This window comes from Botrytis sinoallii, assembly GCF_014898435.1.
Source record: "Botrytis sinoallii strain Bc 23 chromosome Unknown BSIN_002, whole genome shotgun sequence".
Lineage (NCBI taxonomy): Eukaryota > Fungi > Ascomycota > Leotiomycetes > Helotiales > Sclerotiniaceae > Botrytis > Botrytis sinoallii.
Window position 1 is genome coordinate 763652 of NW_024066029.1, and position 26421 is coordinate 790072.

The window sequence follows — 26421 nt, forward strand, 5'->3', positions numbered from 1 at the left end:
GTAATCTAATTGAAGCTCTTTTATAATCAACTTTAATAAAATCTTGAATGGCTTGTATCAATCAAACTTCTTTATAGTTATATTCAAAATTGTATTAGCTTTAGTTAAAGGTATAAAAAGATTAGCTTATAAAGGAATACACTTTTAAGTATAAAGAATTATATACTTCGAAAGGCAAATAAGATATTAAGCAAGCATTAATATATTAAAAAGATTCAATTATATAATGAAGAAGTATTTATTGAACAAAAGATTTGTAGATATATTATTTTAACAAAAGATTGATATTCAGATTCAATATGATAAATATCAAAATAGAGGAAATTCTAATGAGAAAGTATTTTCTAATAAGTATTATAATAAGTATAGAAAACCAGGTTATAATTCAAACCCTTTGTTAAAACAATATAATCGATTCTAGATTATTAGATTCTCAATAGTTTTAATCAATTGATTCAATTGTTGTTGAATAATATAGATTTGAAGGTATGAATTAGGAGAAAAGTGGGCGGACTAGTGATATAGGCGGACTGCTGATAAACCACGTTATTTCAATATATTAATTATTAATCTATAAGTATTTTCAAATTACTTTAAACTTTTTTTTTTTAGATTATTTAGTATAATGATTTAGAATATTATATAATATATATTTTTGAATATTATCAAGAGATTGAATATAATAAAAATACTATTTGTAACGTAACGTATGGGGAACTCGAACATATGGGGAACTCGGACAGGTACCTTTACACCAAATTTTGTATGTAAAGGTACTTAGAGCGAATTTTATATCTCTAGAAATACTAAAGATATAGTTTTGATATTTTAAGGTATGATATATTCAATATAAATATTTAATATGACAAAATATTATAAAGATATAATTTTTTTTAATAAAAATATTAAAGTTTCTTTCAAATTGTCGTTTTTATCTAACAAAAATTACTATGGGAATTTTTAAAATCGTATTAATTCAAAAGCAATATTATTAAAAAGTGTTTTGTAACTTTAATACTATATTTTTATTAGATATTAAGCCTAATTATCAAAAAAAATTAAATTATCTTTAATATCTATAGAGATATAAAAAGTCGCTCTAAGTACCTTTACATACAAAATTTGGTGTAAAGGTACCTGTCCGAGTTCCCCATATGTCCGAGTTCCCCATACGTTACGTTATGTAAAATACTATTCAAATATTATTCAAGTATTATTCAAATATATCTATACTATATTTATTTTAAGGTATAATTTAGATACTATATTGTATTAAAATATTGTATTTATGATTTTGATATTATATAGATATAATAAAAGTATTATAATCAATGACCATAGCTATGGTTAAGGTATAATAAATTTAGTAGTTTTGAAAAAAATGATGATTAATATAATTCATTTCAATTATGTTATAATATAAACATTATCTTAATTGAAAAAAAATATGATATAATTATTGGATTTTATTATAAAGGTAAGGTTTTGAAATTTTTAGTCAGAAACCGAAGTTGGTTAAATTAAAGATATCGAATATAGATACATCAAAAAAATTTAAGTCATATTAAATCTTTATACTATTAATAATAAAGCTAATCAAAAAGCTGATTTTGCAAATAATTTTGAAATATAAGGAAATTAGAAAAAAATTGAATTGATAATATAACATATAGTTTTTGAAATAAACATTTATAATACAAACTCTCTAGTTTTGGATATATTTACAAAGATAATAAAGTAATTATTCAAATTATAAAATCATACAATTTGGAAGAGTTTATTAATATTATAAATTTCAATAACTATAAGTCTATTATATATAATAAAATTTATAGCTTCTTAACAAATTACAATAGAACATATGAACTTACTACTTCTATGATACCCCTATATCATATGATATTTATTCAATTAGGAAATAGTATTTAAATTCTATTTTTAATTAAATATGATATACTGCATTCTTGATACAACAAAAGCATTATCCATATATTATATATTTTCAAAATATCATTTATTAATTTATATGATCAATTCTTGTAAATCTTGAAATTTAAATCTGACATTTCTATAGTTAACTCTTATAAATCCTATAATTTAAATCTAGAAAAAAAATCTAATAGATCTATAATATTAAATATTTAGGAAAGCTTTTAAAACGCGTTTAAATCATAAAAAGGTTATTATTCGAAAAAAAAAAGTATATTCAGATAATTTCAATATAGCTTGATTACCAATCAATTTTTATGTAATATTATTATCAATTATACTTAAACTTTACTTGAAATATGATAAATTCTATGAATTCAAAATCATTATATAAATTTAGTTTTATAAATATTAATATAATTCATAAAATTCAAATTATATATATATTAATTTGTAAAATTATATTGTGAATTGTTTTAAGAGACATTAAACTACTCTTAAATACAGTTATCGACCACTTATACTTAACGGACCCTACTTTTATATCAAAACTCATACATTTCAATCAACTATAATTGATTGAAATAATAATGAATTACTTTGAATCTCTTTTATATATATTTTTTAGAATTCAAAAATAAACGAAAATTTGAAATTCATTATGATTACTTTTTTACTATGAAATATAAAGCTTGAAAATTAATCAAGAATATTTTAGCTCAATTTTATTAATAAAATCACAAAAAAGTATAAAAAAAGTCATCTTTATATTATTCAATCAAGAATTTTCATTTAAAACTCAAAATTTGATTTATATATTCTTTCAATAAAGATCTTTAATATTTCGAAATGAATTGATTATAAATCTTATACTTCTATCAATATATTGAAGTGAATTATATATATATTTTGATGTGAAAGTTGGGTCCGTCAAGTATAAGTGGCCTAGTACTATAAAATCTAGTTTTTTGAACTTCCTTTATTAATACTATAAAATTCCTTCTATTGTTATTCATATTAAACTTTTAATATCATTATTATATTATATAATTGAATAAAAGTCAATTTTAATATAATTTGATTGAAAGCTTTGTTTTTTCTGGATTTTTGATTGATTATAACATTAATATTGTTCAGACATTATTTAGAGACTCCAATATTGCTCAAAGGTTTGAACATTGTTTAAATCTCTGAATATTATAAAAATATTATTGTATTAACCTTGATACTATTAAAACTATAGATCTATTACTTTATTAATATAAGTATTACACTTTGATTATATTACAGTGACTCATAAAAATTACGGATTGTAGTTCAAAAATACATCAAAAATAGCTGTTTTTTAGTGTTTTTAAAGAACTACAGTTCTTTATAAATTGAATATTTTATTTCAATCTTTTAAATATAATAAACATTCAATAAAATTTCAATTGAAAATATATCAAATATTTTGAGAAATTTATTTGGTTTTGATACTTATTTTGATTTGAAATTGAAAAAATTGTAAAATTAAAAAATATGATAAATTTACTAGTAAAGTTGTCACAAAATCGAAAACTTTAATTCAATCAATTTTACTTTGTCACATTAAAGTAAAATGATATATAATAATTTTATCTTTTTTTCTAAATTTAATATAATTTTCTATATTATAATAAAATTTCATTATTAAAAGACGGCTCCTACAACGTATGAAGAAGCAGGGTTGGCCTATGGCACTCTTGCGACTCGTTGATTCATTCCTGACTGAAAGACGTGTGCGTGTAAGGCTTGAGGGGATCACAATACAGGATTTCCCAGTCGTATGTGGTACCCCCTAGGGATCGCCACTTTCCCCTATTCTGTATACCCTCTACTTTGTTGAGCTTTTTAATCAAGATAGAATATAGTGTTTTGGATATACTAACAATATAGCTATATATTATACATTTAAGAATCTATTTACAAATATATATATACTTCGTTGAACCATTCGATATATCCTATAATAAGGAAATCAGAATAAGATCTTTTTCGCTCCGGAAAAGTTTGAATTATTTTATATATTGAGGAAACATAAAATTGCAAACCCGATTATAAGGATAAGTCGGGATCTAATTATTATACTAACTCTTTTAGAGCTTATTAATAAAGTACAATTGATCTTATATTAATTTAGTATCTTTTTTGATTGGCATTTAATGTTTTTATAGTATATCAAAATATGTATTGTAAAAACTATATGTATTATATTCTATATCCGATCAATAGCTTATATAGCCTACGAACTATCTATAGCCTACCTGCGAAAAGCGATTATTATCTATATACTCCCCGTTGCTCTTTTCGGCTTCGAAATATAGTTTGATAAGCTATACAAATAATACTCAAATACAAGTTATATTCCGATCGGCACCGGAATCAAGAAATACATCGATTTAGTCAGCAAAACGATTCACAATACAGTATGGGGAGTTTTATTTGTTTATAAAACGATTTTGATAACCATATTTCTTATAAAAGCTAATCTTTCAATTGGAATTATTGCATTAAAGCAAGCTAGACTAAGGTTTGTATTTCAGCTTCAAATAGTAAATATATAATATCTATTTGTAAATTAATTAAAATTATATATTAGAAAAAGAGAATGAAGTATAAATACTCTGAAAGATTTCAATACAAAACTATAAAGAATGAAATAAGCAATCCTTGTTACCAAGCATTTCAGATTCTTATAGTCTCACTTCTCTCCTAAATATTATATCGATTTAATAAATAATATAAACAAAAAGGATATTACAAAAGTATTTAAAAAATAATAGGATTTAATCCTTTAAGAAGATTATTCTATATTTTCAGATGAATCTAAACAATCCAACAAATACAGTTATCATATAGAATATAACTCTGTAATTTATTGTGACAAATAATAGATCGATAATAACTATAGCTATATATACAAACAATTACATATTTTTGATATTAAGACAATCAGTATATGACAGGGACTAAAATGCTTTCTGAGTATTATTGATTATCTTTATCAGGAATAAATATAATTATATATTGATAGTACCTCATAATCTAGAGAATACAAGGAAATATCATTGCCTCCTTTCAATAAACATACTACAAATACTATTAAGCAATACAATATTATAATATTATAATCAAATAATCCTCTAGATATATTGAGATTAAGAACAACAAAACAGCCGATTGCCTTGCTAATCAAAATATAGCTAAACTACTTGACCCTAGTTTATCCTATTTCTTTATAATCAGCAGCTCCCGCTTTATCCTATATACCAAATATCGGCACTCCGAAAGTAAATAATAGAAAAAAAAAGAGACCTAATTTTTAAAATATATAATATATAGAAATCGATATATAATATCTCAAAGCCGGAAGTCTTAAACTTTTTTGTAAGATATTATATAGACTTATAACGATACGGATTGAATATAATAACTTTGTAGCCTATTATATTAGATTTAATTACAAAAATAGCACAAACACCTATACATATAGAATTGAGAAAAGCCTATTACATTTCTTTTAATATTTAATTAATAATCAAATACACAGCAATTGACTACTTATATCAAATTGATTTTAATTCAAATAGGATACAATAGTATATATCAATTGTGTTCTGTGAATACAATATAACTTTATTAACCTTTTTGCTAAATTCAAATTCTATATTAGGATATATTCAAATTATACGAAACTATACAAATTCCAACCTACTCCAATACCTCGAGGATAAGCTTTCCATTCTAATTAATCTAAGATCTATACTAACCAGTTATAAGTATTCCAAGCACTCTCCCAATCGACAGCAATCGACCTAATCATTTACCAATATTTGGATAGTATATGAAATAAAACTTTTTGAAATAAAACTACAAACCTTTAAACAGAATAGTTGCAGAATTGCTATGAATGGTATTGAGTGGGGGAATATTAGAGACAATAAGCTTCTGATTACTAACATTATACTACTATAAACGACTGGAATGCTAGCGGCATGTAGGCCCACTCCTTAGTATATCTAGAATACCTCTTGGGAGGTTAGATATTAGATGTTAATCACTATAAATAAATAAATAAATAAATAAAATTTCATTATAATAGATCGAAAGAATTTTTAAACATAGAAAAACAAAAAGCTTAAATAATAACTATTTTTTATATGTTTTTCTGCTACAGTTCTTATTTTTTGTTTAGTACTGTATATCTTTGTTTATCCCGTTAAGGTTTTATATAATGAAATTTTCTTTATGATCTTTTGTTTTTCAAATTATTTTTCCTTAACATTTTCTTTCTAATAATTGTATAATATCATTATAATCAGAAAGTATATTTTAAATAACAAACTCAACTACAATTGTAATAAAAATGATAATTAAAATAGACTGAATGAGATTATACAATTATAATTCTATTTTTTCTTTCTATATTATCATTAGTTATTGAATATAATAAAGTTATTATAAAGTTATTATAAGGAAAACTATATACTTTTATAAGAAATACATATATTACTTATATAAATTTATAGATTTGATATTTATTGCAATAATATCACAATCGATAAGGACTGGATATATAAAGAAAAATATATAATAGTATGCTAATTGTATAAACAATAAGAATATTACTGATTCTTTTAAAAGTTTATCATTATTATACTAATTAAGCCTTTAAAAATAGAGAAAAACTTTATGTGTAAATATGTTTTATACATTATATATAGATATATATAATATATATATAACAAGTAATATCTTAATTTTTCTTTTTAAAGTTTTTACAAATAATTCTACAAATCAATATAATATTTCAAAATCGATATATCTCTATATTCCTGATTTTGTTATATCAATTTAGCTTTCTGTTTTCTTTTCAAATCCTTTTATTTAATTTAATAATTGCTTTTATAATAATAATAATAATAATAATAATAATAATAATAATGAATCTATTTTTCTATTTTTATATAATATAATATATATGAGGGCCAGCCCTCAAGCCCCCGATCCTCGCTACATTCGAGTTTAAAATTATATATAGAATATATAACGTAGTTTATCAGCATGTGGCTCATATCAGCATATAGCCTATTTTCATTTCAATTTACACTTTTAAATTCATATTATTCAACAATAATCTAGGATTTATTATATTATTCTGATAAGTTTTTGTATTATGTTCTATCTTTTATATTTATTATAATATTTATTAGAAGATATTTCCTTATTAGAATTCCTTTTTTTTTGATGTTTGTTATGTTGAATCTGAATATCGATTTTTTGTTGAGATAATATATTAAGAGTTTTTTGTTTAGTAAGTATTCTTTTTTAATATAATTAGGTTTTTTTTGTATATTGATATTTATTTAATACTTCATTTGCTTTTCAAAGTATATGAATCTTTGTATTCAAAAGTGTATTTTTATAAGCTAATCTTTTTATATCTTTAATTAAAATTAGTATAATCTTAAATATAGATATAAAGGAGTTTAATTAATAATAAATTATTCGAGATTTAATTAATATTGATTAAGAAAAAGCTTTAATTAGATTATAAGGAATTTAAAAAATTTATTGATTTAAATTGAAAAAGGGGAAAATAGATATATGAATTCGAATATCTAATTTCAAAAATACAGCTTTAGAATTAAATAATATTAAATTTATTCTTTGGAATCCTGATTTTATATTCTAAGAGGTGATTGATTTTTTTGTATATAATTTTAAAAGCTATAAAGAATTCAATCTTCGAAATATAATTGATATGTATTTTGATAAATCTATCAATTTGATTATTATATAAATATTTTAGATTATTAAAACAGTTAATATCAAGTGATTGAATTAAATGATTTAAATGTAATGATAAATGTAAATATATAATATCATTCTCTTTATAGTATATTTGAAAAGCTATTGATTTATGATTTTCATACTTATTCAGTATTAATACTTGATATTTGCTTTTTCTTTGATTCTTAGCATACTTATTAAAGTGTTTCAATTATTCTAAATCTGTTTTATTATTTGGTTTATTTATTAGATATAGATTTAATAGCTTGGTTTATAGAAAGATCAGTTTTGGTATATTAATTGAAGAAATAAATCTATTCTTGAATACTAGAAATAGGGGAATAGTTTTATTCTTTTTATTTTTATATATTATTGCTATAATTTATTCTTGATTATCTAATTATATTGATTTACTTTTATTGTATTTTTTAATATTAGTAATAATTATTATTGTATATATAATCTTTATTATAAGTCTGTTTTGTTGAAATTATAAAAATCGTTATTCAAAATATTGTATTTCGCTTATATATTTATAATTAATCAAAATTATTCTTTAATAAGTTTAGAATCTTTATAAAAAGCTTTTTGAAAATTATAAATATAATTAAAATATATTTTTAATTCAATTCGATATTTTACAAATCAATATACTTAAAGTTTTCTATATTCTTTGTATCTTTCGATTCGAGAATATGATTTACTATATCTTTTATATTTCTGAATTTAAATAAAAAATCTTTAAATTTATATTAAATATTATTCGATAATAGATATTCTCTTTTAATTTAAAAGATTATGAGATTTATATTGATATTCTGTATAAAAGATAAACTGTTAAGTCTATATTATAAGTATTGTATATAGGATATTACTATATATTAGCAATCTTTCGAATACTTTGTTTTTTGTCTTTCTGAATAGCTTCAATAGTAAGGAGTATATAGGCTTTTGATTATTCGACTTCATAATGGATTGTTGATAAAATGCATGTTGAAAGAGAAAGGTATAAATTGAGGTGCAAGTGGGCCACATGCTGATATGGGCTTTATGCTGATAAACTACGTTTTATTTTTATTGTTTTTTTACTTTTATTTTCTCTTTCTCTTATTTATTAGATTTATTAGATTTATTAGATTTATTAGATTTATTAGCTTTGTTAGAATATAAAATCTATAATACTATATATCGTTTCATTTTCAAACTTTTTTAATGTTACGTATTCTTATTACATTCGAAATTATATATAATTATCTTTAACTTATCTAAATCCCTTTAAAAAAAATTCAGCCATTAGATATTAACAAAATCACTTCTTTATATACTTAAGCCTTTCAATAGCATACAATATAAATATTAGTTCCTTTAATATTTGAATCTCTGTAGAAAGTATTAGAAGCTATTACTTTTCCTTCTCAGCGATTAAGAAAATGCTAATAAAATACTTATAAACTACATCTAGAGTATAATTAATTCTATTAATCTATATAAACAATTGATTATTCTATAAAAATATAGTTTAACTCAAAGTTATTTAATAAGTTAATTAATATCGATATCTCGAATTTTCTTATTAATGTTCAAACAAACTAGACTTTATCTCTCAATATTCTATCAACTTATCGCTGTTGACAATCAAGAAGTATAGATTTTTAACCTATAATATTTAAGGGAAAGATCTTTAAAAAATTTAAAAGGCTCGTTTAGACTTCGAATTGTTACGTTCTTTCATTATAAATATTATTTTTATAATCATAATCTCTAACATTAATATTCTTTATCTCAATATCTCGATAGTTTTCTCAAGATATCTATTTTAATTAAAAGTAATTACTTTAGTATTTTAATCTTCATTTCAATATTACTATTATAGTTTTAGCATCAGAATATCCTTAAAATTCAACAATATTTACAATGTTCTATTTATTTTTTGGAAAAATAAAGTACACAAGAATAATTATTACATGAAGATGTTTCTAGAGCTTGATAAATTTCAAATACTCTAATTTTAGAAAACATAAAAATATCTATAAAATTTAAGATTCGAAATTTATTTCTCCTTGAGTATCATTATAAAGAGAATTATAGATCTCAAAGGCTTCCTAAAAAAAATCGAAAAAGCTCAACTTCCTATATATACTTTAACTCAAAACATAATTATTGTATATCTAAGCTGGAATAATATAATAATATATATAAAAAATTAATCATACGAATGACTATATACTAGACCACACGTCTTGTTTAATATTAGACAAGGTTTTAGATTACGTTCGAATCATTTTCTTCTATATTTAAATAAATAATTAAAATAATAAGAATATTAGATTTTAAAGCTAATATAGATATAAATATATTTTGAAGTAATATTGAAATAACATAAGACTATACTAATTAGATTACAATTAAATAAAGAAAGTAAATCAAACTCCTCTTTTCCTGAGGTCCAGGAGTAACTCCCGAATCCCGTCGATTTCGAAAAGATTAAAACCCAGCCTAGCTCTCAAGCAACAACAGAACAGGTAGGTTCTACTCCCTGTGGGAGTATATATACAATATATAGCACGTATCATATCATATCATACTATGACTGTTAGCATTTCAACTTCCACTCGTTACATCAAGTAACATATCAGACGACAATCCTATTATCCTTTTCTTTCGACTCTGTATTCAGCGAACTCCTGTTTGGTATATCCCGAATGACAAGTTAAAATACTCAACCTTAGTAGCCTTTTCAATACTTCAATCCTGCATATTCATTTGTAAAGATGGAACGAGTTCGAGGGGAGAATATTCAGAACGCGGAACAAAGACTTCATAATCGGTTAAATGTAGACCTGATATTTGGAACACTTAGTTGGAGTTATGCCGGTAGGCCCCAGATATAAAAACAAATGACGACATTAGAGGCTACAGTGTCCTGTGTGAAGATAAATCCACAAGTCAAGTTTGTCCAGTGTAGAACAGACTATGAAGGTGCCAATCGCTCAACCCAAACAAAGTGCCTCCGTCACAAGCTAAATTCAAGTTCTCTCCACGTGCATGTCGGAAAACAGAGCGGCTCAAGGGCAAACAAACAGAGATGAACCAGGCATGAGAAGGCCATCCGCTGCTACCGAAGCAGACATTTATATTGTTTCAACGGGGAATCAGGGTCACCGATGAAGTTTATATCTACTGCCAGAGATGGTAAAGCGGGTGTATTGCAAATTTCAACGAGAAACTGTAGATCAGATAACACACATGTAAAGACCGTTTCAAATTGAAACAGCATCACTGTACGGTATGGGAGGATCCAGACAGTGTCGGATTCATGGCCAGTAGCACGGTGATCTACATACTATCATCTCAAGAGAACAAATGATTGAAAGCAATTGAGAATAATCAATCCACGTAGTAGCCAGAGGACATGATGAAGCTGACCTCATACTATTGAAGAACTCAGATGAACGTACTAGATACCATCATATTATTCGAGAACATCAGTTGTCATAAAGGCAAATAAGCATGATGAAAATAAAAATAGCAAAGGTGAGTTATATGGAGGACATAAAATGCAGGAAGGCGGTGACACGAAAGACGTTGGAGAGGAAGAAAAGTGGTACCACCCAAGGATGGCACGTCATTCACATTTAATGCCAAGAAACAACAATAACACCGAAAGACGCGTACAGAAACACCATCACGAGTTGGAACAGATATATGAAGATCAAGAATTGTGTTTTGATGGTTTTGATTATCTCATGGACCAACCATGCCGGAATACCCCAATATCCTTATGATACAATAAACACCTGAAAGCAAAGACCCATTTCCGTAACACACCCATCTTCCGACACAACAAGCCGAGGAAGAAAATTCATAAAGACGTAGAAAAGAACCGTAAATATGCAACCGTTTAACCACCGAAACCGTAGAGAGTACGTCCTTGGCGCTTGAGTGCGTAGACAACGTCGAGGGATGTGACAGTCTTTCTCTTCGCGTGCTCAGTGTATGTGACAGCGTCGCGGATAACACCCTCCAAGAAGCTCTTCAGAACACCACGGGTCTCTTCGTAGATCACTAAGTGAGAATGTTAGATGTATATTCGTGTGACGAGATGTGCGAACTGGTAACTTACTGGCTGAGATACGCTTGACACCACCACGACGTGCGAGACGTCTAATAGCTGGCTTAGTTATGCCTTGGATGTTGTCTCTCAAAATCTTGCGATGACGCTTAGCGCCACCCTTTCCGAGACCCTTGCCACCCTTTCCGCCTGTAAAGAAGACGCGTTAGTAAATTGAACGCGACGAGAGGAAGGAATGAATCCAATTGAATGGAGGTGAGGTAAGGCAAGGACAGGGAAGATACTTACGTCCAGTCATGATGAATGTGGGTTATTAAAAGGAGATTGTGTTTGGGGTATTGGTATTTGGTTGTTTGAAATTTGGAATGGCGTTGTGGAATAGAATATGGAGATAATAAGAATTGGTACTTGGGAAGAAGTTCTGTAGTTCTTATGAAAAGATGCACTAAGGCCCCTTCCGCATCACCACGCTAAGTTAAAAACGCGCTAACACCAATCGGTTCAACATCAACAACAGGCCAGAGCAAGCTTGGTAAGCACGGATTGAAATTATGATTGGTTGGATTGAGAAGGTCAGAATGCCGGATTAATTGATCAATGCAATAAGGCTGTGAAATTAGGTGGAAGTTAGAAGTTAGAACCTAATGGGCAGGTGCTTGATTACGGATGAGGAAAGGGTTTTATGCTTCATGGGGTCGGTAGGTACAGTCACATGTATGTATGTATGTATGTATTGATAGCAACCACTAAGATAGGTAGGTAGGCAGAGAAGAGGAGTACCGGATTATCTTCACCAAGCATTCACAGGTGGACGAGGAAATACAATTCAGTTCCATCCAGAATGGCTTTTCACCCACTCATTATCGGCGTTGAGTCACTGCTGAGATCGTCACATTAGGTTGAAACTCAGGGGTGTAACACAAAGGCTTGCAAGCACGGTAGAGTGTCCATTCACCAATTTGTTGCGGCATCGTTGTTCTTTTCTTGAAAGATGATGAATGGTAAGCATTTACCAGCAGGATGAAACCAGTAGTATCTAGTAGTCGTATCGAGCAGTAGTAACTTCCATTTGCCTTTTATTGTATAGTACAGGGTGTAACAGCACTCCCAAATCCATATCCAAATTCAAATCCAAATGCCATGCCACACAATACTTACACCTAATACCTGTTCCTCTTCCATTCCTCCATCCTTCTTTCGGATCTTTCCCCAGTATATTCACCATCCGCTTGCACTTGACTGGGTAGTTGCATGATGAGATCCTTGTTTTCAAAATCAATCCACTTTGTACCGCTTTAAAAAATGCAAGTTGAATTCTCATTGGTCGGTTTACTTTAAAAAACAAAAGTTCTTTTTTCAAGCGATTTGAACAACTCAAAGCTCCTTCCTTTCCTACAGATTACACTAGCGTGGTTTTTTCCACAAAAGCACAGCCAAATCAATCACTCACTAGCGTACTTTCGGATACAAATAATCGCCATCGCCCATTTCCATCTCTTTTCTTCTACATCATACAACCACCACTTCAATATCCACTTCATCAACCCACAACAACCATAAAAGAACTCCATCAAATTATCCATTAGAAGTATCAACAATGGCTCGTACAAAGCAAACTGCCCGTAAGTTATTATCCTCATCCTCTCCATTACCCTTCAATCATTACCTCTTTGTCGCGTCGGTCGCAATATTTCACGTTTGCGACCGATCGCCATTTGCAACAACGTGACTCCTCCACTTCGCCACAACAACATCACAACTTGAGCATCGTTGCTAATACTTTATAGGTAAATCCACTGGTGGTAAGGCACCAAGAAAGCAACTTGCTTCCAAGGCTGCCCGTAAGAGCGCCCCTTCTACCGGAGGTGTCAAGAAGCCCCACAGGGTAATTACTCATTTGCTGTTGATTGCTCCAACAATCACTAATTCCTTTCAGATATAAGCCAGGAACTGTCGCTCTCCGTGAGATCCGTCGTTACCAAAAGTCGACTGAGCTCTTGATCCGAAAGCTCCCTTTCCAACGTCTCGTTCGTGAAATCGCTCAAGATTTCAAGTCCGACCTCCGTTTCCAATCTTCCGCCATCGGTGCTCTCCAAGAGTCCGTTGAGGCTTACCTCGTCTCCCTCTTCGAAGACACCAACTTGTGTGCCATCCACGCCAAGCGTGTCACCATCCAATCTAAGGATATCCAACTCGCCCGTCGTCTCCGTGGTGAGCGTGGTTAAATTTGGTTTCTTTCTTGACTTCTCGATGTCTTCAGCTTGAAAGCGCATCGGCTTTAGGTCGATTGACACTGGCGATGGATCGGGGTGGATGATAATGCTTTGGGGGTATCTTACAAGGGTTTTACGGCATGGAGTTCATTTTCATTTTATGGGGGACCTGCGTTCTTACAGGCTGTACATTATTCAGCCAGCGACGGTGCGCTGAGCTAATGACAACAGATAACAATTACGATTAGTTATCAATCTTTCAAACAAATATCCTCTTATCTATCACTGTGAATATCGTGATTTGTTCTATTGTTTGGAGCAACACCCACCTAATCCAGACACAGCTGCAATTGTGACCAAAGTGACTCTGCTCTACAATAGACTGCGCGTATCCGGACCAAACTAGTGGCTCGTCTTAAGCCCTCAAATATGTTGTCTTTCCCTTTTGTTGTGCATGTCTCTTCTTGCATGTACGCTACTTAATTATATGGTCGACGATCATCCATCTGTGGATGTATGCCCTTGGAACTTATCCCTCGAATAGACTACTTAGTATTTATTATTTACCCCCCTTCTACTAGTAACTCTTACTTCCTCCACATCCGCAATTCCGTCTGCTGGTAGAATATACCCATCACAAACCAAACATGCTCCAAATGTTACATGTAGCTACATAGCAGCACCTTTCCCTCATGCAATGTCAAGACAATGGCCTCACCTCAGGATTTTCTTTCGCCCTCTTCTTCCTCACTACTCCCCACATGACTTATATGCCTTTCCACCTCTACTGTTAAAGCTACTATGAACTGTTGACCAAATCGTCATCAAGATTTCTGAAAGCTTGAAGCTATCTTTTATCCCCTGGTTCATCACCCTTGATGCAAATTTTGCTGTCTCAGATCAGCAGCGTCGGGGAATTTTATCCCTTTGTAACTGTGTAAAGCGCAATTATTTTACTATGAAATGTCCAGCTGTATCCTTTCTCTTTGAATTATACCTATTTATTTCGCAACCGGTTTCCAAACCATCTGGAAAGCAAAGGACCTATAGCTTGCTTCAGATACTATGTTAAACATTCTTCTTGAAGACTTGGGAGCCTGTGATGTATCTGTTGTTCCTCCCTCATTCTCCCCCGTCCCACTACCAAGCAGCTCGTATTCAATCAGTTCTGTAAAGGGATCTCTTCAGATTTCTACACCCAAACCTCCATGATATCCGTACCACTAATGTGCATGAAACAACGTTGTGATTTATCTCTATCTTCTGGAACTTCGAAAGAAATGAATTTGATAGAAATCAATGAATTGAGATAAAGAATGCATTTAGCCATAACAATGTCACCATTTAATTTACATTTTGAACAGACCAAGCGTACCTAATCTATGCACCTTCAATGCTCCTCGAGGACACCAATCGCAGGTTACTGTTCTCCTCCTCCATTAGAGGGTAGCGGTGAACAGCACTATCTCAGGAATAACATGTTGCAGAGCCTGCTCCTCCAAACATACGCCACATATTTACAATCTCCCAGGAAAAATATCACTTCACCCTTGCGTTTGGACCTCACAAGCAAAGCAAGCTTTGAGGTAATCTTTACATTTATGAGGATTTAGGTATCTGAAGCTGGGAGAAGTGTGATTAGGTATACTTTGAACAGTGAGCATGAGAAGAGGCTTTGAATTGTGAGTCATCGAGAATTGAAAGATCATACCGTTTAAAGTATGGAGCAGTCAAATGATAAACGTGAATATATGTTCCGTTCCTAGAGATTGAAGCAGTGAAGGCAATGAATATTGATGGATAATTCACCAAGACGCGTCGAAGAGTCTACATCAAAGGTTCGGTTCGTCGGTGTCCCATGTAGGCAGTTACGGTCATTGTTCAAGAAGAAGAAAGAAAGACTTTTGGTGAATCTTTCCTTTCCACAAAGTAAAAGTAAAAACGCAATTTATAAAAACCAAAGCATGCCCCAGAATGTTCAGATAGTAAAATAGTACTAAACGTCGCGTTGAGTTGGTATGAAATGCTGCTTCTCCAACTGGCCTGAAGTAACAGCACGGATGCGGTGCCGCTTTTGAGCCAGCCCTACGCCTTACAAGAAGGTTATTTTACTTCAACCTCAAATACAGCCATTGTTAATCAGCAACATCAACAGCACCAACAGGGCTGCCTCTTCAAAATGAAGTTCAATATTGAGTATGTGTTTGTTAAACTGATAGGGAAAAGTATCATTTGAACTGATAGATGAACCAGTGATTTGCCAGTGCTCTTTCCATATCCTAGGATATATCCAGGTAGGCATCCAAGATGATCTTGATACTGAGTCCAAATTCTGATTTGTTATATAGAACAATATGCGTATGTTATTCACTTGGCTGCAGTTTACACCAGAAAGAGCGTTCGATGCTAATGTATGATGTTAAATCAGCTATATGTGCGATCTGAAAAGTATTTTGCCCCTACCTACTCACCGTAAGATCATCCGTTGCTGATACGTTTGACAGGAACGCTTGATGCCGGCGGCCATTGCGTTTTGGAGATGCCTTCGGGTACTGGAAAGACTATCTCACTGCTGTCTTTGATCGTTGCGTATCAACAATACTACCCAGAGCATCGGAAACTCATTTACTGCTCACGTGATACAACCCAATCCTGAAGATGAAGGAGACATGCTAATGAGTGCTTAGGTACTATGTCCGAAATTGAAAAAGCGTTGGCAGAATTGAAAGCTCTTATGAAATATAGGGCGGAACAACTCGGACACCAGGAAGATTTTCGTGGATTGGGATTGACTAGTCGTAAAAATTTATGTCTTCATCCTTCTGTGAAGCGGGAGAAGAGTGGTGCTGTTGTGGATGCTCGCTGTCGAAGTTTGACTGCTGGATTTGTGAAAGAGAAGAAGGAGAGGGGTGAAGATGTACCGGTGTGCATTTATCATGATGTAGGTTTTTCGTTGCCATGTTGATCAGCATCGTATTGACGCGTCTATAATAGAACCTGGACCTCCTCGAACCACATAATCTTATACCAAATGGAGTATGGACGTTAGATGGGATAATGAGATATGGCGAGGAACACAAACAATGCCCATACTTTACCTCCAGGCGAATGGTGAGTGGTAATGTCTTTGCAGCTTCAGTAACTAATGGAACTAGATGTCCTTCTGCAACGTGATCATTTACTCGTACCATTACTTACTCGACCCCAAAATTGCCGAGAGAGTTTCTAAAGAGCTGTCAAAGGATTGCATAGTCGTATTTGACGAAGCACACAATATTGATAACGTGTGCATCGAATCCTTAAGTACTGATATCACGGATGACTCGCTTCGAAGGGCCACTCGTGGAGCAATGAATCTCGAAAGCAGGATTTCAGACTTAAGGGATAGCGATTCAGAAAAACTCAAGGATGAATACGCCAAGTTGGTCGAGGGACTACGCGGTGCTGACGAAGCTCGAGCAGAAGATGCCTTCATGTCAAATCCTGGTTCGTTTGTATTCTATCTCACACCAAAAATGCGTGGTCACTCACATCTTTCTAGCTTTACCAGATGATCTCCTCAAGGAAGCTGTCCCGGGAAATATTCGGAGAGCTGAGCATTTTGTCGTTTTTCTGAAACGCTTTATCGAATACCTCAAGGTAAGTAAAGCTATAGCCACATCAAAAAGCTAGCGGCTAATCTTAAGAAGACACGAATGAAAGTCCGGCAAGTTATTTCGGAGACACCGGCATCTTTCTTAGCTCATCTAAAAGAGTACACATATATCGAGAAGAAGCCGCTTAGATTTTGCGCAGAACGTCTAACATCTCTTGTGCGGACTTTGGAACTTACTAACATTGAGGATTATCAGCCACTTCAGGAGGTTGCAACTTTTGCCACCCTCGTAGCGACATATGAAAAGGGATTTCTTCTTATACTTGAGCCTTATGAGTCTGATACCGCCGAAGTTCCCAATCCTGTTCTTCACTTCACCTGTCTTGATGCCGCGATAGCAATCAAGCCCGTCTTTGAGCGTTTCAGCTCCGTAATTATTACGTCAGGTACCATTTCTCCACTCGAAATGTATCCTAAAATGCTCAATTTTGAGTGCGTTGTTCAGGAGTCTTACCCCATGACTCTCGCTCGACGCTCTTTTTTGCCTATGATTGTCACAAGAGGATCTGACCAGGTTGCGATTTCTTCGGGATTCCAAGTTCGAAATGAGCCTGCTGTTGTCCGTAATTACGGCAATTTACTAACAGAGATGTCTAAGCTCACTCCGGATGGCATGGTCGTTTTCTTCCCATCCTACTTATACATGGAGTCGATAATTAGTATGTGGCAAGGAATGGGCATCTTAGATGAGGTTTGGAAATACAAGCTCATTCTCGTGGAAACTCCTGATGCACAAGAAACATCTCTAGCACTAGAGACCTATCGCACGGCGTGCTGTAACGGACGAGGAGCTATCCTTCTTTGTGTCGCTCGTGGAAAAGTCAGTGAGGGTATCGACTTCGACCACCAATACGGACGCACTGTGCTATGTATTGGAGTACCATTCCAGTATACCGAATCTCGAATCTTGAAAGCGCGATTAGAGTTCCTCCGTGAAACATACCGGATCAGAGAGAATGACTTCCTATCCTTCGATGCCATGAGACATGCAGCCCAATGTTTGGGACGTGTTCTTAGAGGGAAAGATGATTACGGAATCATGGTGTTGGCCGATCGTCGATTCTTGAAGAAACGAACTCAATTGCCAAAATGGATCAACCAGGCGATTCTCGATAGTGAAGTCAATCTGAGTACGGATATGGCGGTAGGAAGTGCGAAGAAATTTTTACGGAATATGGCACAGCCATTCAAGGCCAAGGATCAGGAGGGAATCAGCACGTGGAGCTTGCAGGATCTGGAGAAATTCAAGGAGAAGCAGTATGAAGAGACGCTTCAAGCATTGAGAGGTGGTGGAAAGGGCGACCCAATGGATGGCATCAAGAATGGCAACGAGCAAACAGTTAAAAAAGATGAGTATGGCATGGATGATGATGAAATGGAGGCGTCGTTGATGCAGTTAGATGCGTAGGTAGACTTTGATGGATAGTTATCTATTGACGATAGGAAAGGATATGCATCATGATTGTAAGATAGCAATGGCAGCTTTGTGGCCCAAGAAAGGAAGATAAATTGGTTCATTTGGTATCTAATTCTGGGGTAGGGCTCTAATAATGAAAAGTTATAACTACGGCCATTACTTCTAATTCATGCTCTTCGCCACAGTCCAAAAGCTGTCCATTTTTGACCTTGTCAAGGCATCTCGAGCTGCACTATCTGTCTCGCACACCTTACTTTGCCACTTCCTGAATGCTCTAGACTTCTGCTCTCCTTCCCAGACTAATTGGCATTTGTTCAGCGTCATATCCTTCAACTCTCCTTTCTCATCTTCTGCCTTCAACCAATCTTGCAATGCATCTGCTTTTGTACCCTCCTTGATTCGTGTGGGTGAGTTTTCAGTCCAGTCTATTCGTTGCATCATTAGTTTTTTATATTGCCTGATACTATGCTCGCCACCCTCGACAACTACCAGATTGAATCTTGGATGTAGAATACAGATGCCTGTGAGAGCATGCTGTTCTGCGTTTTTGGCGATTTTGAATCTGTGACTACCATTCGCAAGGCTCCCAATCTTAAATACTAAAGCATGAATGCCCTTTGCGGCATCCTTCTCCTGATTTGCAGCCAGTTTCTCGTGTCTCTGTTCTTTTGTCAACTTTCGATCTTGGTTCGTCTCGACATGTTTCTGGTGTCGATCTGCAATTTCTCGGTTGACACGAGCTTCGACTGCGGTTGGATCCTTGACAGCTTCTTCTCCTAATACACGCATAAGATTTCCCTTCTTGACCTTTGGAGGCGGCGCGGGCTCTAATCCAAGTCTAATCTTTGCTTGCTGTTCCTTCAATTCAGCCATTCGACGCTGTCTCCGTAGTTTGGCTTGTTCTTTCGCGGTCAGGAACATAGGTTTAGGCGCAGGCGCATTCTTTTCCTGAGGCGGTTCAAGTAAAACGGGATGCTGAACATATTCTGTAATAATTGAGTCTGGGGTGCCGATTTTGAGAGTCTTTGGATTCGAAATATCGTCATAATTCTTGCCATCTACCAGGCCTTCATCCCACCATTCGATCTCTGGCGGTGCTTCAACAAGGAATTTCTTCTCGGTATCGATATCCTCGTCAATACCAATCTTTCGCGAAGACTCGGCGATACGCTTTTTCATAGCCTCTAGGGCAGCCTGTCTTCGAAGCGCATTCGCTTGTGCTATATACTTCCCCTTCTGGTTGAAAACTAGTTGTCTCGAGTGTCGATTCTTTGGCGTTGCTGTTTGCCCACCTAGGCTCATATCAAAGTATGGATTGTTGCGAATCTCTTCCGTCGAAGGCCCCGAAATATCGAGTTGTTTCCTAGGCTTCGCCGTCGCCTTTTCTTGTTGAGGGCGAGCATTTCCGATGCTGGTTGCGAACTTGGGCGCAGTTGATTTTGAGGGCTTGTATTGTCCAAGGTCTTGCAGTGCTGGGTGGAGATCGACATTCAAACCTCCTTTCGCAAGCATAGGATGTAAACCGACATTTAACCCACCCTTTGCCTTGCTACCACCGACTGCAGCTGCGACTCTAGCTTTTAGAGATGCGAGCTTCTCGGCAGCAGACTCTGGCTTGCCAACACGGCTGGAAGAATCATGTCGAGGTGCCAAAATTGGAGAGGCTTTCCCTCGATCCATGTTGTCAAAAATATATGTTTGTCAATTGTGTATTAGAAAAGAGATATGTGGCGCACACACACCAAGTTGGTGATCCTGAAGTATCGTAATCGTTAAGTGCTCACACGCGAATCATGAGGAAGCTTTGCCTGGCCGTACCAAAAACCTAGAACTTTAGCAAGCACGTGATCAACAGATGGGGTTATCGTGCTGCCTTATCAGCACCAGGGGCCGGCGAAAAAAAGTTTCCCCGACGAAAGGAACTTTTTTTTGTATCTACATTGAAGCTTCAACTTGCGAACTCTACGGAATCGCAAATTTCCAATCTAATCCCACAACCTATGGCAGTATTCCTGCTTTAGCGTTAACTGCCAATCACAATGAATATCTCACAGCCAGTTCCGTCAGCCATTGAGAGCGTTGACTTTGCATTTCTTTCCACGGTTGAGATTAAATCTCTCTCTGTAAAGAGGATAGAGAATCCTGTTACTTTTGACAGTCTTCTTCACCCAGTTCCAGGAGGTCTTTACGATCCAGCCTTAGGCGCATGGGGTGACAATAAGTAAGCAATATGTCCATTCAATTGCATAGAATACTAACATTAGAAAGCTGCACGACATGTAATCTCAGTTCCTTTTCCTGCCCGGGTCATGCAGGCCATATCGACCTACCCGCACCTGTTTACCACCCAACTTTTATGGACCAAGTTTTGCGATTATTGCGATCAAAATGCAAGTATTGTCATCAGTTTAGAATGTCGCGCAAGGAGGTCAATCGATACGTTTGCAAGTTGCGCCTGATTCAACAGGGTCTGCTGAGCGCCGCCGAGGAGATTGAAAATATCGAAGTTGCTCAGCCAAAGGAAGGAGAAGAGCCTGCTAGTGATTCGGACGACGAGTCTTCCGTCGACAGTGTCATTCGAAGACGACTTGCATTTGTCAAAAAGGAGCTCAAGGCCGCTAAGGCCTCTGGATGGGAATGGAGAAGGGAAAAGCATGAAGGTGTGGCTGAAGCACGCCGAGTTGTAGTTAAGAGCTTTATGAAAGCAATAACTGCAGGAAGGTTATGTGGAAACTGTCAAGGTATATCTCCAACTTACCGCAAGGACCGATATGTAAAGATTTTTGAGAAGTCTTTGAGTGTCAAGGATAAGGCCAAGATGGCTCAAGGCAGCTATCGAGCTGTGAATGCCGTTCAATTGGTTCATGGCGAGAAGAAAGATCGGGATGGCGACGAAGGTATTGCAGATATCGACTTGGAATCCAACGAGGATGAGGAGGAAGGCGAAGGCGAGAGCCTTGATGTGGATGGGGATGTAGTCATGGATGGCTCTGCGACTCCAAGCTCTAAACCTCGAGTCGCACCACTACCACAGCGATATGTCGATGCTATGGAAGTCAAAGCATCATTGACATTGCTGTTCGAAAAAGAGCAAGAGATTCTATCCCTTGTTTACAATTCCCGATCATCCGCCAAGAAGCCATCCGCGGTTAAAGCAGATATGTTCTTTCTACAAACACTTCTTGTCCCTCCAAATAGATACCGCCCCGAAGCGAAGACAGGCGATGGCGAAATTGCCGAAGCACAACAAAATTCACTGTACAAGCAGATTTTGAAGAGTGCTGATACTGTGAACCAAATTTACCTCGATATCCAGAATCCCGATAGGCCGTCGCAAAGCCAAACATTGAGAAAGAGAGATTTCTTTGACCTCCAAGAAGCGTGCTGTTCAATGCAGGACGCTGTCAACTCCTTGATCGATAGAGATCGAAATCCTATCCAAGGTGCAGCTGGAAAGAAGAACGAAGATGGAATCAAGCAAAAATTGGAGAAAAAGGAAGGTCTTTTCAGAAAGAATATGATGGGTAAACGTGTCAACTTTGCTGCTCGTTCCGTCATCTCTCCAGATCCAAATATCGAAACAAACGAAATCGGTGTTCCTCCTGTTTTCGCCAAGAAACTCACATACCCAGAACCTGTCACAAGCCACAACTTCAAGGAAATGCAGCAAGCAGTAATTAATGGTGTTGACAAATGGCCTGGTGCTGCTGCAATTGAAAACGAGAATGGGCAAGTTATCAATCTACGCTCAAAGACACAGGACGAAAGAATGGCACTAGCGAATCAGTTGCTTGCATCGTCCAGTAATGGAGCTAGCGGTGCTCGCAACAAGAAAGTTTATCGACATCTTACCAACGGAGATGTTGTGCTCATGAATCGTCAACCAACTCTGCACAAGCCCTCGATTATGGGTCATAGAGCCAGAGTACTTCCAGGAGAGAAGACAATTCGCATGCACTACGCCAACTGTAATACCTACAACGCTGATTTCGATGGAGACGAAATGAACATGCATTTCCCACAAACCGAAGTTGCTCGCGCAGAAGCGCTACAGATTGCTGACACTGATCACCAATATCTGAGTGCAACCGCTGGTAAACCTTTAAGAGGTTTGATTCAAGATCATATTTCCGTTTCCGTTTGGATGTGTAACAAAGATACATACTTTGATCGAGCTACCTATCAACAACTTATCTACAATTGCATTCGCCCAGAAAGTGGACACATTGTAGGCGAACGTATAGAGACTGTGCCACCTGCAATCATTAAACCTGTCGCACGCTGGACTGGAAAGCAAGTCATCACAACAATATTAAAAAATATCACACCTCTCAATTGCGCCCCAATATCTCTTACAGGAAAAACACAAACTCCAGCTGATCGATGGGGTGCGGATTCAGAGGAAGGTGTTGTACTTTTTAAGGGCGGTGAGTTCATTACTGGAATTCTGGACAAAGCCCAGATCGGTCCTGCTGGAGGTGGTCTCATCCACTCTGTTCATGAGGTCTATGGCCCTGCCACAGCTGGAAAGCTTCTCAGTATTCTTGGTCGTTTACTGACTAAGTATCTCCATATGAGGGCTTTCACTTGCGGAATGGATGATCTCAGGCTCACCCCCGAAGGTGAGAAAACACGTATTGAGACTTTGTCAGATGCTAGTAAGATTGGTCTTGAGGTGGCTGCCAAGTACGTCTCTCTCGAAGACCAAAAACCTACCGAAACAGATCAAGAGCTGCTCAACAGATTGGAGGATGTCATGAGAGACGATTCTAAACAAGCAGGTCTAGATGCGCTGATGAACGCTCGCGCCGGAAAGCTTTCTACCTCTATTACTAATGCATGCCTTCCCCAAGGTTTGGTCAAGCAATTCCCACACAACCAGATGCAGAATATGACAGTTTCTGGAGCCAAGGGTAGTTCTGTCAACGCCAATCTTATCTCTTGTAATTTGGGACAACAAGTCTTGGAAGGACGTAGAGTACCGTTGATGGTGAGCGGAAAATCTCTTCCTTGCTTCAAGCCATTCGACACCCACATTAGAGCGGGAGGTTATATTGTCAATCGTTTCTTGACTGGAATTCGGCCACAAGAATACTACTTCCACGCAATGGCTGGTAGAGAGGGTTTGATTGATACAGCAGTCAAAACTTCGAGATCCGGATATCTACAAAGATGTTTGATCAAGGGTATGGAGGGTCTTAAGGTCGAGTATGACACGTCCGTACGAGATTCCGACGGATCAATGATTCAATTTATCTACGGTGAAGATGGACTCGATGTGACCAAGCAGAAGCATTTGACCGATTTCAAGTTCTTGTTGCAGAATCTCATGTCGGAGCTTGCTCAGTTGAACTATGGCGACCCTCGCTATGATACTATTTTTGAAGAGAAGGAAACAATCATTAAACGTATGAAGAAAGCCTTGAAGCATGCGAAAGCAAATGATCTCAATGGCCCAGATCCGGTTCTCTCCGAATACAACCCTGGAAAATATGGATACGCAACATCTGAGAAATATTTTGAGACTTTGACGAACTACATGAAGACCAACCCAGATGGTATGGTTAAGGACAAGGATCATCCAGACGGTGTCGGACCAAGGAAAGCTTTGGAACCCGTTCTCGTTGCCAAATACTTGAAGTCTGTCGTTGAACCTGGTGAGGCCGTCGGTATTGTTGCCGGCCAATCTGTAGGTGAACCGTCCACACAGATGACACTCAACACTTTCCATTTGGCTGGTCACTCTTCTAAGAACGTCACACTCGGTATTCCACGTCTTCGTGAAATTGTCATGACGGCAAGTAATCATATTTCAACGCCATCCATGACTTTGACACTCAACGAAGAGCTTACGCCTGATGAATGTGAAAAATTCGCCAAGTCCATAAGTATTCTTTCATTGGCTGAGGTATTGGATTGGGCTACAGTCAAGGAGCGAATTGGTCGTGGAGTAGCTTTCCAGCAAGCTAAGATCTATGATATTCACATCAAGCTCTTCCCTTCAAAGGAGTACTGTGAAACCTACGCCATTGACGTCGATGATGTTCTTTTCACACTGCAACGAAGGTTTACATCAAAACTTCAACATCTTACACGCAAGGCTCTAGGACGAAAGAAGGTTGAAAAGGCTGGTAAAGCAAACACCGCTGCGGTACCGGAAATTGGAAAATCTGTCGGTACTATAGAAGAGGCTAGACCAGATGCAGAGAGAGAAATGGGCGAAGATGACGAAGATGGCGATGGTGATGATGATGCAACCAATGACAAGCAGAAAGCAAACCGCTCTGAAGCTGTCAGTTATGCTGCAAACGACGATGAAGATGATGCGGTTCAAGCACAAAATGCCGAGCCCGAAGATGTTGAAGACATGGAAGACGAGGGCATTGGGGGTAGTCCACGTGCACCACAAAGTGATGATGAAGATGAAGGTGATGACGAGAATGGAGAACGTAAAAAGCGCAAGACAACCGCTGCGTCTGAGGAGCTCGAAGCCCAAGTCAAGAAGCGATGCGAAGACATCACTCGTTTCCGCTTCGACCAGGACAATGCAGAGTGGTGCGATGTTAGCCTCGAATATGATGCCGACGTTCCTAAGGTTCTCATGCTTTCTATTGTTGAAGAAGCTCTTCGATCTTGCCTCATCCAGCATATTCCAGGCATTGGATCATGTACCTATGATGGGGATAACGAAGTCAAGGATTCTAAGACAGGAAAGATGGTTAAGATACCAGTGGTTCATACCGAGGGTGTTAACCTTAAGGCAATGCAAAATTATGCCGCATTTATCAACCCCAACAAGATCTCGACCAATGACATCGCCGCAATGCTTGAGAATTATGGTGTGGAGGCTTGTCGATCAACCATCGTTCAGGAGTTGCACAGCGTTTTCCATGGTCACGCTATCGCCGTAGATATGCGCCATTTGAATCTGATTGCAGACTACATGACCAGAGGTGGTGGCTTCAGTCCGTTTAACCGAAATGGAATGAAGGGCAGTGTCAGTCCTTTCATGAAGATGAGTTTCGAAACAACCGTTGGTTTCTTGGCGGATGCAGTCGCAGAGTGTGATTGGGATGACCTGGCCAACCCAAGTAGTAGGATTGTGATAGGAAGGATGAGCAAGGTCGGCACTGGAGCTTTTGACGTTCTTACTCAAGTGCCAACGGGAAAGAATGAGGATGAGGACATGGAGGATTGAGTACTAATCTAGGGAGTTGGAGGTTGCTAGGGTTTCTTATTTGGCGTTCTATCGAAGGCATAATGTGAAAAGTGTATTGGTATATTATGATGAAATGGAATAGAATTTACTTAACCAAAGCTG

At 35.4% G+C, this 26421-nt stretch overlaps 5 protein-coding genes across 5 annotated transcripts; 3 read left to right on the forward strand and 2 right to left on the reverse strand.

The window, feature by feature from the left end:
- Positions 1 to 11341: 11341 nt before the first annotated feature.
- On the reverse strand, positions 11342 to 12228 carry EAF02_001415 (uncharacterized protein). Its single transcript, XM_038897463.1, has 3 exons — positions 12104 to 12228; positions 11867 to 12004; positions 11342 to 11808 (listed from the first exon to the last, which is right to left on the reverse strand). Exons 1-3 carry the CDS (start codon positions 12111 to 12113, stop codon positions 11645 to 11647), a joined length of 312 nt encoding a protein of 103 aa, XP_038762438.1. The 5' UTR covers positions 12114 to 12228; the 3' UTR covers positions 11342 to 11644.
- Positions 12229 to 13412: 1184 nt separating this feature from the next.
- Positions 13413 to 14040, forward strand: EAF02_001416 (uncharacterized protein; the record flags this gene model as incomplete). Its single annotated transcript, XM_038897464.1, has 3 exons — positions 13413 to 13437; positions 13603 to 13700; positions 13759 to 14040. The coding sequence occupies 3 exons, from the start codon at positions 13413 to 13415 to the stop codon at positions 14038 to 14040; spliced, it is 405 nt and encodes a 134-aa protein (XP_038762439.1).
- A 2167-nt stretch (positions 14041 to 16207) lies between these two features.
- On the forward strand, positions 16208 to 19091 carry EAF02_001417 (uncharacterized protein; the record flags this gene model as incomplete). Its single annotated transcript, XM_038897465.1, has 10 exons — positions 16208 to 16224; positions 16282 to 16322; positions 16377 to 16386; positions 16457 to 16476; positions 16533 to 16664; positions 16716 to 16969; positions 17023 to 17139; positions 17184 to 17514; positions 17570 to 17667; positions 17718 to 19091. The coding sequence occupies 10 exons, from the start codon at positions 16208 to 16210 to the stop codon at positions 19089 to 19091; spliced, it is 2394 nt and encodes a 797-aa protein (XP_038762440.1).
- Positions 19092 to 19262: 171 nt separating this feature from the next.
- EAF02_001418 (uncharacterized protein) lies at positions 19263 to 20780 on the reverse strand (the record flags this gene model as incomplete). Its single annotated transcript, XM_038897466.1, has 1 exon — positions 19263 to 20780. One exon carries the CDS (start codon positions 20778 to 20780, stop codon positions 19263 to 19265), a length of 1518 nt encoding a protein of 505 aa, XP_038762441.1.
- Positions 20781 to 21139: 359 nt separating this feature from the next.
- Positions 21140 to 26298, forward strand: EAF02_001419 (uncharacterized protein; the record flags this gene model as incomplete). Its single annotated transcript, XM_038897467.1, has 2 exons — positions 21140 to 21321; positions 21369 to 26298. The coding sequence occupies 2 exons, from the start codon at positions 21140 to 21142 to the stop codon at positions 26296 to 26298; spliced, it is 5112 nt and encodes a 1703-aa protein (XP_038762442.1).
- Positions 26299 to 26421: the final 123 nt, after the last annotated feature.

Excerpts from the sequence above, each read along its gene's own strand:
- EAF02_001415 (XM_038897463.1), bottom strand. Across the intron at positions 11,809-11,866 it reads TGTCAAGCGTATCTCAGCCA|TGATCTACGAAGAGACCCGT; the intron begins GTAAGTTACCAG and ends ATTCTCACTTAG.